The 15307-nt window shown below is 37.4% G+C and overlaps 1 protein-coding gene across 3 annotated transcripts; it reads left to right on the top strand.

Annotated features, from left to right (window-relative positions):
- The first annotated feature begins 2027 nt into the window (after positions 1–2027).
- On the top strand, positions 2028–11606 carry LOC107712212 (zinc finger protein 410-like). 3 transcript variants are annotated; one of them, XM_016517375.1, is made up of 12 exons: positions 2028–2127; positions 2596–2668; positions 2759–2810; positions 4985–5105; positions 5984–6157; positions 6911–7102; positions 7186–7324; positions 7615–7796; positions 8605–8694; positions 10151–10270; positions 11288–11383; positions 11459–11606. In XM_016517375.1, the coding sequence occupies exons 3-12, from the start codon at positions 2778–2780 to the stop codon at positions 11548–11550; spliced, it is 1239 nt and encodes a 412-aa protein (XP_016372861.1). In that variant the 5' UTR covers positions 2028–2127; positions 2596–2668; positions 2759–2777; the 3' UTR covers positions 11551–11606. The 3 variants fall into 3 exon arrangements, with proteins under 3 accessions (XP_016372861.1, XP_016372859.1, XP_016372860.1); XM_016517373.1 differs by having other exon boundaries at positions 2759–2822; XM_016517374.1 differs by lacking the exon at positions 2028–2127 and adding an exon at positions 2145–2213 and having other exon boundaries at positions 2759–2822.
- The last annotated feature ends 3701 nt before the right edge of the window (positions 11607–15307 follow it).

Here is a 15307-nt window from a genome sequence, read left to right as displayed (position 1 = left end):
AATAAAACAGAGTAAATAAAGTGTAATGATATTAATAAAAACAGTATTCTTCCACCAAACAATGTAGCTCCTCTGAAACAGTTGTGGTTGCTACAAAGTGGTTGCCGAGCAACACACAAACGTAAACAAAGGTGTATGTTACTTTGTAGAGTCATTTACAACAGCTTCGAACGCGGCTCAGCCAATCAGAATCAAGCACCGGAACTCTCCGCTTTATAAACATCAAGTCTGTCAGCGATCCTTTATGTTTGTGTGATGATGACCGATCATGTTCTCATCTCTCATCTTGCCTTACTCAAAGTTCAGACTCTGTTCACGAGACGTAGAGCTCAGACTTTCTCTGGCAGCTACTCATTACCACTAGTTCAGAACTCACTGCTTTAATTCGAGGAGCTTGCGTCGCGTCTGTAGGTGCACGAATCACATATGGATTACATGTTTCATGTGCTGATTTTAAGCATTAGAGGAAGGTCTTCTGAAAGTGTTTTCAAGCGTGTTCATGTGATGTTATTCGGTGGAAAGATAGAAATGTTAACTCGCAATTCAGACCTAATTTGCAATTCTGAGATGAATCGTGAGATAAAAACTTTTTATTTTTTAAATCCATGGCTTCCATAGTTGCCTCGTAAGCTTATTTTGTATAAACGGGTGGCTAGGAAACCTTTTGTAGGCCGGCAGTTTTGATAAAAGTCTTTGTGTCGCTCTTATTACTGATAGCTGTTATTACTGATGCCGTTTTGTGTATAAATTGTGTTCTTTTCCTCTGTTTTTGTATTTTTCTGTGCTGTTCGTTTGATAATCCTCATATTTCCGGTTGTGAATGCAGACGGAGAGATGTGTGTGAGTTGAACTGTGAAGGGTTTTGTGTCAAATCAGCTGGATCCTGAGCTTTTACATTAACTTACAGTCATCAGTAATACATACTGTACATACAATACATCGCTCTTCAGTTCATCTGTTAAACAGGAGATGAAGAAACACTTCTCAGCTGTACAAAACCAAATCACTTCATCGAGTCTTTGTGTTTTACATTTTATTTTTTAAACTGTTTTACTGAGTACTACTCTGTGAAATGTTTTCATTTATGTCGTAAAGTTATTAAAATCATTTTAATTGTCAAATGTGTCCCTGGATCTCCTCCTCAGCAAATAAAAAATATATAAATATAAATGCATGAATATAATACAAGTATAAATAAAATCAAGTACTTCTGTTTAAAACTAAAAATGTAATTACTAAATAAAATAAACATTAAGTGAAATATAAAGAAAGGCAACATTTCATCTTTTCATATACTTTTAACTTGGTGTATTAAAATTAATTAAACCTATATATATATAAACTAAAATTTGTGTAGGCATATTAAAAAACAAATTTTGTTTATTTTTTTAAACGAATAAAAATGGCAAAAATATAATAGCTAAATTGATATATTTAACTAAAATTAAAATAACATTAATATTAACTTAGTAACATTTTACTGTAAGTAGAACAACAACAACAACAGTATTTAAGAAAAATAATATTGTAAAATGATGATGTGCTTTGATATTTTCCATTGTAAATATATTGTTTTCTGGTTATCAGAGATGGGCACAAATGCATAAAAAAGCATTTAGTTGCAAATTACAAAAACTTACTCATCAAATGTATTTAATTTACAATACAAAATCCTGGTGTAAGAAATGTGTTTAATTAAAATATAAGTAATAAAATACTCAAAAGTAATTAAATACGTATAATTAAAATACCGCTCATCTCTGCTGGTTATCAAAAAATTGTTGTCTTTCAAAAAGAATCGGTTCAAAAGAATCAGAATCATCGCGAATGGAGCCGGAAGAATCTCCTGATTCTTGTTCTTTTGAACCGATTCTTTTAACGAATCGGTGAACTGATTCACAAAGCCTATCGCTCAGTGAAAAGCAGCCCATTGTTAAGCTAAAATAAACCAGGCTTTCCCACACTAATTTCCATTACACTAGTCAACACTGCTGATGTTTTCTTCATCCGGAAGTACATCCCACTCTCTCTCCGCGACCCGGAAGTGCTCGTGGTCCGTCTTTGTGTTTGTGTTTAGCTTTGCTGCTCGCTGTCAAACATCAGCGGCTCCAAAACACCGCGATGGAGGTAAATAGCGCTGATAGAGATGAATGCACACGAACACCAGAGGCTTGATGTTATGAGAGTGACAGGAAGTCAGCAGAATGTTAGAGGTTTGATTTCCGGCTAAAGCTGTGCCTCACTAATGACAAACGCTTCATTAATAATAATAACAATATCAAACCTATCATTGATAAACAGTGCGACTTGAGGTTTATCGGTTTGTCAGAGCCTCGTGAATGATTTAAAAGCATGTTAACGTCATTTCTGATCTGTTTATTAATATTAATAAGTATATGCAAATGTATGCTTCATATTAATTTAATATGCGATTAATAGGTGACTTTGACTGGATTTATTCAGCACATTTCGATCTCATGTTTTTTTATTTTAACTACTGTGTGTTTTGTGAGACGTGCTCATTAATATGTAAATACGCTCATTAATATGTAAATGCGCTCATGACGTAATTCAGGCTTTATTTCTGTCTGTCAGTGAAGTGTGAGCGCAGATGATGGAGGAACGCTTCTCTCTCTGACCCAGAGCCACATGAACCCGCCTGAACCTGGTCAGACTGACGTTAATAAAGAATTACATAATCATTAATAATCAGTGATGTGTTGCTGATCTCATTGTATATTCATGTGTTCTCTCTCAGGTTACATTCGGCTGAATCCATGCTTTCTGATGAACTTGACTCCAAGCCTGAGGTATTTTACAGTGTGAGTAGGTTACAGATATAGATGATTATATTTACATTTACATTTAGTCATTTTGCAGACGCTTTTATCCAAAGCGACTTACAATTTGGATATAGAAATTGTAAGCCTGTGGCTGTTCTATATGCAAGCATCAATGTCTTGAACTTGATGCGAGTATAGAAGTGGTAGGAGGTGGTGGAGGGGGACAGAGGAGAGAATTAAAAGTTTTGAAGAGGTTACGTGTGTCAGGAGCGCTGTTGATCTTGTTGTGAAAATATGAAGATTTGGCAATATGGACTTGAGAAAGATAAAAGCAAAGACTGATACATTCTCAGGTCTGACAGATCTTTTGATTTGTGCCATTTTCTCTCTGCTGCCCTGAGTTTGGTCCGATGCTCACGAAGAACATCGGATAACCAGGGGTTAGAAGGGGTAGCCCGTGCTGGCCTGGAGGAGAGAGGACAAATATCATCTAGACAAGAGGTTAAAGTAGAGCATAAAGTGTCAGTTGCTGCATTCACATCCAGAGATGAGAAATGAGTAGGTGAGGGAAGAGAGGAGGATACTACAGAGGAAAGATGGGAGGGGGAAAGAGAGCGTATGTTTCGTCTAAAAGTAACAGGTATAGGGGTTGGTGGCACACAGGTAGGAAGATTTAGTTTAAATGTAATGAAGAAATGGTCAGAGATATGTATGGGTTCTACCAAAATGTTGTCTGCAGTACAATTGCGTGTGTAAATTAAGTCAAGTTGGTTGCCTGATTTGTGCGTGCTTGTAGTGGTAAGGCGTTTGAGATCAAATGAAGCAAGGAGTGAATGGAAGTCTGTAGCATAAGGCTTGTCCAGATGAATGTTGAAGTCGCCAAAGACTAAAAGTGGACTGCCATCCTCCGGGAATGAGGACAGCAGCCCGTCCAGCTCCTCTAGGAAGGTGGCTAGAATTTGCCCAGGAGGCCGGTAAATTACCACAACCTGGAGTTTTATAGGAGCTGTTACAGTAATCGCATGAGATTCAAATGAGCAGACCAGTGCCCTACCCCTCCCAACCTGACGGGGCGTGTGAAAGAAAGAGAAAATAGGGCCTTTCGCACCGCGTTTGGCCAATCAATGTCTACTTGCGTCACGATTAGTACCAGTTGTGCTGGTTAGACCCTGCTCTGGAGTAGGAGCTAATTTGGTTCTCGAAAAAGGCAGTCCGGTACTAAAATCCAGTTCCGGCTGTGCGAAAACGCCAAAAAGTGCGTAATTCCACAATTAGTTCTGGTACTATGAAAAGGTTCCCGTGGTGCGAAAGGCCCTAATGTTAGACAGAGCAGCTGGGGTTGCTGAGTCTTCTGGACGAATCCAGGTCTCAGTCAAGCCCAAGATGCGGAGTGTGGAGTTTAAAGAAAAAGCGGAAATGAAGTCAGCTTTGTTGACAGCTGACTGACAATTCCAGAGACCCACAGAGAAAGAAAGAGGTGCAGTAGAGAATGTAGAGATAGGACGCAGGTTAGCAAGATTGCGTTGCCGTCTGCGAGTGATGTTAGAGCGTTGTCGAGAGACAGGCGGAATGTTTAGGAAACACATGATAGAGGAGGAGAAGAGAGGACAGAAAGGAGAGTGTGTAAAGGGAAGATAAAAGTAATAGTTTAGTTAGTTTAGTTCACCCAAAAATGAAAATTAGACTGTGTTTTACTCACCCCAGAGCCATCCTAGGTGTATATGGCTTTCTTCTTTCAGACGAATCCAGTCGGAGTTATATTAAAAATTGTCTTTTGCCACTCAGCGGGTGTTGCATGCATCAGTCCAAAAGAAGTTAAATAAAAAGCGCCCATCCATAAAATAAAAAAAGTGTCTCACACGGCTCCGGGGGGTGAACAAAGGCCTTCTGTAGCGAATCGATGCGTTTTTGTAAGAAAAATATCCATATTCAAAACGTAATAATCACTTTAATGTAGCTTGCGCTCACTGTTGTAAACGGAAGCAGTTCCGGGAGCATGACGTATGAGGTCAGCTTTGTGCATGTGCCGCTCAGAAGTGACGCACGCGGAAGTGCAGCGGAGAGATCAAAACAAAACAATGGTCAAGAATTAGAAGTACAAAACGAGGATTTGTAAAGAAGAATGTCGGAGGATTTGGATATAAGCCAAGAGGAGACTGGTTTTCCTTTGCTAAAGTGTTGTGTGTTGTTGTGTTGTGTAGCTGTTGGTTGAGTTTGTTCAGAACGCGTCCATCCCGCTGGGCCAGAGTCTGGAGGAATCGGACACTAAAGCGTCCTGCGTCTCGCTGCTGTCGTCGCTCTGCGGCCCGCTAGAGCTGCCAGGTGAGGCCTCATACAAATACAAGTCTTTCAGAAAACTTGTGCTTTTATATTTTCACAAAAAGTTTGGATTTAATGACTGTGCTGTCCGTTATAAGTTATATTTTTATTTATTTCATGCATTTACAGTTTTACATTAACATCTGAATCAAATGCAAAAGCCTTTATATTTTCATCAGATGTTTTAAATTAATGACTGTGTGGTCAGTTATTATTTTATTTTATTTTACATCTATCCGAATCATGCATAAGCTTTTATATCTTAGTCCAAAGACTGTGTTGTCAGTTATAATATATCTTTATACATTTATTTGATATTTTTTACCCTTTGTACATTTGCACATATGAGAGCACACATTTGAATCATCTACAAATACAAATATATTTTTTAAGGTGTACTTTTTTTTTAACAGCCTGCACTAACCTTGCCATGTCATAAATGTGTTTATATTTAAAATTAAAATATATTTTTTATTTTAATTTTTTTAATAAAAAAAGACACAGAACTGCTCATTTTGTAAAAAAACTACTTTACAACTTTTTTTTTTTTTTTTCAAGAATTTTAGTCTTTTGCTGAGAATTATTTTAAACATTTTTGCTTCTGAAGTTTAATTCAGTTCATTCTTTCGGTGAGAACTTGATCATCCTAGAAGAGGTATTTTGTTTGTCTCAAAATGTTTTGAAGATGTTTTGCAGACTCCAGTGAACCATTTTTGAAGTGTATTTGACATTTTTTGTATGAATTTTGTAACCACTTGTAAATCGCATTGAACCGTCGGAATGAAGTAGTTTGTAATGATCCGTCTCTCTTACAGTGAAGGTTGTGTGTGATTATAGATCTGATCTGTGTGTGTATATGGGGTGTTTTCTGTGTTTTTCAGAGAGCGCTCTGAGTCATGCCGCCTCCCCGTCGCTGTCAGACTTCGGCCCTGAGCGAAGCCCATTGGTGGTTCAGCTGCAGACTCCTCCCCCTCCAGCACAAACCCCGCCCACCATCCTGCAGGACCTCCAGAACCACGACAGCTCGTCTTACGTTCTGCTCAACCTGGCCAAAGGTGAGACGCTCATCTGTGTGGAAGTTACATTTTTAAGTTGTCATTTTATTTATTTGTTTTATATATTTTACCTTTTGTGCATTTGCCTAAATGAACTACATGTAAGTGTAAATCTATTTTTTAATGTGTAAAAACCATATTATAACCTTTCCATTAAAAAAGTGTTTAAACTAGTGCTGTCAAACAGTTAATCGCATCCAAAATGAAAGTTTTTATTTACATAATATATACGTGTGTACTGTTTATTATGTATATATAAATACACACACATACAGTATATATTTTGAAAATATGTACATATATGTTTATATTCATATAATTTATATTATATAAAAATATATTTAATATATAAACATAACATATTTTATACACAGTACACGCATATATTATGTAAACAAAAACTTTTATTTTAGATGCGATTGACTAGTTAACATTTTTTTTTTTTTTTTTTCGAATATTAACACTGTTTAAAACAGAACTGCTCATTTTGTAAAAATTCCTTTGCAAGGTTTTTTTTTTTTCAAATCCAAATTTTGAGTCGATGATTTTCCAGCAAAAATAACTGTTACAGTGATATGAAACCATAGGATGTAATAATGCAGTGATTTATTTGATTTTATACATTTACCCGTTTTACCCTGAATCATTTACAAATGCATAATGAAAATGCATATTAGATTTTATATAACATCACATAGCCCACACATCTGTGTATTTCGTAGCTGGTGCTGACGCAGTGATTGTGTGTCGTAGGGATGGTGGCGTCGGCCGAGCCGCTGGTGTTCGTTCAGGACGATGTGGACGAGGCGCAGGAGGAGGTTTCGGCTGGAGACTGCGCCGATGGCAGCGTGCCGTGGTACCTGCGGGTCCAGGAGCTGGCTCACGACAGCCTGATCGCCGCCACACGCGCACAGCTGGCCAGAGACGCACGGGCCGGCAGCAACAGTGAGACACGCTTTCATCATCAAACCGTCGCTGCTCTGCATCACGCCTGCTGCTCTCTCATGTCTCGCTGTCTTGTTGCCAAGGTGACCACATCCACAGCTGTCAATCAGAGCCTCGGGTCGGTCGCGCCGCGTCAGAGAAGGTCCACCGATGCTCGTATGAGAACTGCCACCGGACCTTCACCTATCCAGCTCACCTCAAATACCACCTGAAAACACACAGGTGACAGCCGTCACACACACAACACCCAAACAAACAAAACAAAGCCTGTGTTCTATGGGAGCTTGTTTGTGATGTTTGTGATCAGCATATTATACTGATATCTGAAGATCATGTGACACTGAAGACTGGAGTAATGATGCTGAAAATACAGCTGCGCATCAGAAATAAATTACATTTTACAATATATAACAGCTGTTTTACACTGTAATAATATTTCACATTATTATTGTAATGTAATGTATGTACAGCGTTAGAGTTGTGTGTGAGCTGGTAGCATGTGTGTGTTTCAGGAACGACCGTACATTCCGCTGCGGAGCCGAGGGTTGTGGGAAGAGCTTCTATGTTCTGCAGCGGCTGCAGGTTCACATGAGGACCCACAACGGAGAGAAACCCTTCATCTGCAGCGAGAAGAACTGCAGCAAGAAGTTCACCACCGCCGGAAACCTGAAGAACCACAGACGCACACACACCGGTACACACACACACACTCAGACACACACACCCACACACACACTCACACACCGGTACAGACACACACTCACTCAGACACACACACAGACACACACACACACACTCAGACACACACACACCGGTACACACACTCACACACAGACACACACTCACTCAGACACACACACACACCGGTACACACACTCACACACCGGTACACACACTCACACACAGATACACACACCGGTACACATACACAGACACACACACACCGGTACACACACACACTCAGACACACACACACACACCGGTACACACACACACCGGTGCGCGCGCACACACACACTCAGACACACACACCTACACCGGTACACACACACCGGTGCACAAACTTGCACACACACACACACACTCACACACAATAAACAATAGTCTAGGAGTAAAAATCTGCCTTTAAACTTGAAAAAAATAAAGATCTGAAATTTATTGTGATAATTATTGATATCGACTGATATGAAAAGTCTTATTGTAATAATATTTTTGCCCATATCGCCCAGCCCTAGTATCGATATAGCTTTATTATAAAAATATGTAAAAAGATGCGCGTTAAATATCGCATGCGATTTATCGTGCAGCCCTAGTAAAAACCAAATATTATTACATATTATAAGTTGGATATTATAATTTTTTTTCCAGTAAGCTTAGATATTATATAATTATTAATTATATGTATGATAGTAGATATTAATAGTAAGAATTTTTCAAATGATTATTGTTAATAATAATGAATTCTAAATACTGAATCATATCATTTAAATGTTGTTTTTCAGGAGAAAAGCCCTTCCTGTGTGATGTTGATAGTTGTGGCCGATCTTTCGCAGAATATTCCAGTCTGCGCAAACACATGCTCGTACACTCTGGTAAGGTCACATGACTCGTGCTTATCTTAATTAATCATATAATGCATTAGTGTTGGGCGATATGGTCATTTTTCAAATCGTCATATCGCCAGCCCGTGAGATCGCCGATACTCGATATTATCGTGCGTGCGTGCGTGCATGGGTGAGGCAAGAGAGAGACTCTCTGTACAATATGCTTTTAAACATACTGATAAACTAACATGTTAAATATAAAAATATTTAAAAACAGCTAGTTCATATATATTCGGATACAACAGCCATACATCGCTATTAGGACCGCGCGTCATGTGACAAGTTTGCCGCATCAGAGCACGGAAGTTATCAGTCTTAAAGGTCTGCAGTCAACGGTGAAAATCAAAAGTAGATTTATTTTAAAGACCAACAGTTTAACACTAAATATTGGACACAAACGAACATGTTAAATATAAACGTATTTAAAACAGGTAAGTTCATATATTTGAAGTAAAGTTAAATTAAACGGGTACATCAGTCATACAGCGCTCGGCCGCCTAATAATAATACTTTAATACATTTATAGGAGAATGAGCCTAATATCGTCTTGACTATCAACAAAGACGTGCTATCATCGATATCTCTGACTATCGTCTATCGGCACAACCCTATAATGCATCATGTGCTCATGATCTGTTATCGTGTTCTCATGAACGTGTGATCTGTTATTGTGTGCTCGTGAACGTGTGATAGGGCTGCACGATAAATCGCATGCGCATGACAAGCTGCGCAAAACCACGATCATAATTTGCGCATGTTTTGCGCAGCTTGTCAGTGAACAACGGCTCTGTGTAGTTAATGCTGCTCAATGTGAAAGCTCGCAGGTGATGGAGATTTACCGCTGATTACAGAACCGGCTTTTCTGACAAGATGCGTGTTAAATATCGCATGTGATTTATCGTGCAGCCCTAACGTGTGATCTGTTAACATGTGATCTGCTAACGTGGGATTGTTATCGTGTGATCTGTTAACGTGTGCTCGTGAATGTGTGATCATGTGATCTGTTATCGTGTGCTTGTGATCATGTGATCTGTTACCGTGTGCTTGTGATCGTGTGATCTGTTACCGTGTGCTTGTGATGTTGTTGTGTGATCTGTTAACGTGTCCTTGTGATCATGTGATTGTTATCATGTGATCTGTTAACGTGTGCTCGTGATCATGTGATCTGTTATCGTGTGCTCGTGACCTGTTATTGTGTGATCTATTAACGTGTGCTCGTGAACGTGTGATCTATTAACGTGTGCTCGTGATCGTGTGATCTGTTAACGTGTGCTTGTGATCATGTGATCTCTAACCGGAATGCACTGCTTCAAGTCAGCCGCCGATCGGTCTGCGCAGTGCTGCATGAAGTTGAACGCACCTATTGTGTGATCTGTTAACGTGTGCTTGTGAACATGTGCTCATGATTTGATCATGTGATCTGTTAACGTGTGCTTGTGATCAGGTGAGAAGCCGCACGTGTGCTCCATCTGCGGGAAGACATTCTCTCAGAGCGGCAGCAGAAACGTCCACATGAAGAAGAGACACAGCGATGAGACTCTGCTGCCTGACAGCAGAGACACGGGTAACGCGATCGCATTTCAGACATTAATAATACACACGTCACATGATCCTGTTGCTACACGACACAATCAATGACATCCAGCACACTACACCAACAGAACAGTGTTTACTCTTATGCTGATATTCTGTTACAGTATTTATACATGTTTAGAATATTTAGCTTTCATTTGTACATTTTCGGTGTTATTTTAATTTCAGTTCATTAGTTTAGTTTAGCTTTTAACCTTTTAGTAATTTTATTTTTATTTCTATTAGCTTTGTTTATTTTAAAAAATATATTTACCTTTAATCTGTTTTTATTTGTTTTAGTAATTTTGTGCTTTTGTCTTTTTTTTATTAGTTTTTATAAAAAAAAATTAATGTAGCTTTAAGTTTTAGTGTTAGTAACTTTATGTGCTTTTGTCATTTGTTATTAAAAAAAATAGCTTTTGTTCAATTTTTGCTATTTTTATTCCAATTTTAGTAATGTTATGTGCTTTTGCCATTTCTGTTAGGTTTTATTAAAAATATTCAATGTAGCTTTATTTCAGTTGTAGTTTTAGTCATTTTAATACTTCAACTTAAATTGATTGTATTTCATTTAGGTTAATGTTTGTCATCTAATTATAGGACAGTTTACATTTGGTGACGATATAAACCATCAGATGAGGCTTGTTGTAGATATGGCATTTCCAGAAAACACAGCTTTAAAATTCCGTGATATTTCCAGATTTTAATTATTAGTGTGCAAAATAACTTCACTTAATTTTGGATTTTCAGTTCAATTTTGTGTAAGAAAAAAACAGTCAGTGTTTGACGTTTATCAGACGAGTCATTGTAATTGCTTTAGTTCATTATTCTGGAAATAGAAGAGGACACTGCATTGTGTTTGTAGTATTCATATGCAGTAAGGAGTATGTTAGAAATGGCACCTTAGTATATATCGTCAGTGTAATATGTTTTATTGTATACAATTTAAACATGCTTTACGCTGTTTGTGGCACTGATCTCAGTGGGCGTGTCTGTGTGTGATTGACAGGTGAAGCGCTCACTCATAGCAGTCTGCTGGAGGCGGACTCCGGCGGTGATTCGATGGTCAGCGTGAATCTGCATCACGCCATCTTACCAACTCAAGGTACGGACGCTCTCTCTGACGCTCTGTCACATGACTAACGGCAGTGACGTCATCACGCGTGTTCCGTGTGCTCAGGTGCGGCGGTCGTGGTTCTGACTCCGCCCCATGACCTGGTCACCATGACGACGGCCCACGGCTACAGCGATGACGTGGTCGCTCTGCTCTAACAGCTGCTTTTGTAAATAAACTATTTTAGGAAAAACACGCTTCTCGATTTCATCATTTCATCATCAAAAACATTAAACCAAATCATGAACCAATAACGAGTGGGAACGTCTCAAACACCTTCAAATGAGACATTTCTTTGTATTAACTGCAATGTGAAAATAAACATCAACAAAATAACTCCTCACAAGTGACATGCCAATAAACAAAGAATGAGATTCTCCCTTTATGAGACGTCAGGTATTCAAATGTGGGTTTTTCCTACAGAAACCCTGAAACGCAACGCTAAAGGAAAAATTCAAGGTGGATAAAAGTGTTTTTAAACTTCAAAAATGAAACAATGAGGGGGAAAAAGGAGAGAGAGATTTAGAAAAATGTGTTTCCGACAAGAAATAGTTTTTTGACCAGAGAAAATGTTTTTTTGTTTTGACCAGAATTTTTTTTGTATGATTTGAAAAAATATATATTTTTGAAGACTGAAAAAATATTTTTGACAAGTGAAAAAAAGTTAAACCATCTCGAGATTAGTCATTGCGTTCAAACTCGTTACATTTCAAGTAAAATGTTGAAATAAAATGTTGAGAATTATATAATTAAATTTCGAGAATGAAGTTGTTTAGAGAAAAAAAATTGTTAAAAATTTCGGGGGGAAAAGTCAAAATAAAATGCTGAGAATGTTTATTCGCAACATTTTATTTCGACTTTTTTTTTCTCAAAATGTAGCTATTTTTTCTCGAAACACGAAAACATTTTTCTCGTAATTGAGTTTTTTTTTTCTCAACATTTTATTTTGACTTTTATCACGTATTAATTTAACCTCAAGATGGTTTTTTTGTATTTTTTATTATTGCTTGGCACTTTTCCTTCCATAAAAAACAAATTTTTAACGAGTGAAAAACAGATTTTTGATGAGAGAAAAATGTATTTTGACGAGATGTTTTCCTGGTGTTGTGATGTACATTCAGCACCGTTTCTGTATTTAGTCTGGAGTTACTCTATGGTGTCGAAAGCTTTCTTCTTTATGCATTTGCTGTTATTCAGGATTCTGCCTGGAATATGCTTGTACTTAAATATGATTCATGACAGAAAAAGTCTGGAAAGTCAATACAGACAAATGTACATGTTATTCATTTTAATTGGGGAAACAAAGAAATATTACAGACAGAGTGTTGTAAACCATAACACGTAATCAACAACAGCATATTCTCCATTTACAGAAGCTCTGGTCAGATCTGTTTTCTGTTCATTCTCACATGAAGCTCCTGAGGAATCAAACAGAAGCTCATCTCTGAGACGTGTTTCACATGAAGAAAGACCCTGAAGCCTGTTTTAGGAGCGTTAAGCGGTTCTTTCTTTGATTTGAGGAGAAACGTAACCGAAGCTCTTTAATGGAGCCTGAACTTCTGAAAGTGGGTGAAAAGCCCAGCTGGTCTCCACGTTCCTCACCTTCTTGGTCAGCTGGAAACACGAGCAGCAGAGTTAACTGCTTTTGAGGAGATAATTTATTTTTGATGAGTGAAAATATGATTTTTTTGATGAGTGAACAAATGATTTTTGACGAGAGGAAAAATGATTTTTGACGAGTGAAAATATGATTTTTGACGAGTGAAAAAATTATTTTTGACGAGAGGAAATAAGATTTTTGACGAGAGGAAAAATGATTTTTGACAAGAGGAAATATGATTTTTGACGAGAGGAAAAATGATTTTTGACAAGAGGAAATATGATTTTTGACAAGAGGAAATATGATTTTTGACGAGTGAAAAAATGATTTTTGACGAGAGGAAATATGATTTTTGACGAGAGGAAAAATATGATTTTTTTCCTCTCTTCCTGAAGTCTCAGAGCTTCACGGCTCCTCCTCTGCTCTCATCTGCAGCGTTCAAGAGATTCATTCTCATCACAAACACAGCGGAAGAGCAGCACACGCCACAATTAGTGCTTGAATTAAGTGTTCAGTCACAGACAAACATGCTTTTCTGCTTCAGGGGTTCTGCAGTTTATGACTTTAAGACCAATCAAGAAAATATAAGGAATTAATTGAAGGGAAAACACAAAGAAATAACTTTTTCTGTACCTTCTGATCACACCGCAAAAAAGTGCTGTTCTTCCTCAGTATTTCTGTCTTGTTTTCCAGCGCAGATGTCTAAAGATTCATAAATCAAGACACATTTACTGGAGACGCTCAATCAACACATGAAGTCTTGTTTTCTGAGAAACTGATCAAAATGGAGTTTATGATTAAAACAAGAACCAATATCCGTCAGTGGACTCAAAAAATCAACTTAATTCAAAGGAAAACGTTTTTATTCCCCACTGATGGATATTTCTTTTTTAACTTTAAACCGCATAAACACATTTCATTACACCAAATACACAAAATAATGTTCTTTTTAGCAGCATCATATGACCCCTTTAACCCTCATGAGCTCCTTGAATGGTGCTCAAAATTGACTAAATTTATTATTTCAATCAAAAGAATGTACTGTATTTTAATTTGATGAAAAAAATTAAATTAATATTTTGTATTTTTAGGGGATTTTATGATACTAAATAATGTTTATGCAGTAATTATTATCCATTCATTACCTATTATCCACTTTTTGAGCATTGACCTGAAAATGAAATTTCCAACTTAAACTGCTGTAAATCTGGAATGTTTTGGAGACGTACGTTTGGTCTCTTTTTAAAGAAGACACTTGGAAGATTATTGCTGAAGTAAAAAAAAAAAAACATTCTAGAAGATGATTATTGTTATGTAAAATTCACAAAAAATACTATTTTGCATTTATTTGAAATTTTATGTAAAATATAAATTTTCCAAAACATGTTTTACTCTAAAACTGCATGAAAATCAAAGTCGTAAATCTAAACAAGTTATGTTCCAAATTTGAGGTGGATATCACAGAAAAATGACTGACTTATTTACACTGTTGAAGAGTTCGATTCTCACGCTAAACATGGGCAAAGTTTCAAAAAACGAGTCTGATAAATCTGATCAAACTAAAGACTCTTGGGAGATTTGAAGGATGCAGTACTGTGTGTGTTATATCCGCTTTAACTCCTTCAAAACATGTCCATGATTGGTTTTTTTGCTCACACAGCAAGTGAAAACACATTTTTGTACCATTCTGATGAAGCAAAGTAATTCGAAAAAACCAAAAGCATAAACTTTTTAGGTCAAGAGCAGAAGGTTGAGCATAAACTCACTTCATTTTGATCAGTTTCTCAGAAAACGAGACTTCATGTCTTCACTGTGCGTCTCCAGTAAATGTGTCTGGATTTAAGGATGTTTAGAGATTTGTTCTGGAGAACAAGACAGAAACACTGAGCAAGAGATTCGTTTTCTGCAGTGCATGCAACATTTAATGCCATGTCTGTATGAATTGAAGACTTTCAGCTCTGATTTAAAGGCACAATATGTAAGATTTTTTTATGAAAATATCCAAAAACCACTAGAACAGTGTTATATATTTTGCTGACTTGTGTACTTACATTATCCCAAATGTTTCGAAGAATGTTTAAATCCAGAGAAATAAGCAATTTTAACTAGTGGCACGGAGCGTGTTCATAGCGTCATTGTGTCGCCTGCTAATGACGTCATAACCTCTCGATTTCCGGTTTTGTTTTGTAGAAAACATGGAAACACCAAAGACGCTTTAATATGTTGTGCGTTTTAATAAACCGGTGATGACCGCACAGAGTACCATTATAACAGAACTTTCAAATGTATCTAGAATGATAAAACAGCGCTGCTCC

The sequence above is a fragment of the Sinocyclocheilus rhinocerous genome, unplaced genomic scaffold (assembly GCF_001515625.1).
Source record: "Sinocyclocheilus rhinocerous isolate Xijiao unplaced genomic scaffold, SAMN03320098_v1.1 scaffold2764, whole genome shotgun sequence".
NCBI classification, from domain to species: Eukaryota; Metazoa; Chordata; class Actinopteri; order Cypriniformes; family Cyprinidae; genus Sinocyclocheilus; species Sinocyclocheilus rhinocerous.
This window is presented reverse-complemented; position numbering and strand designations above follow the sequence as displayed.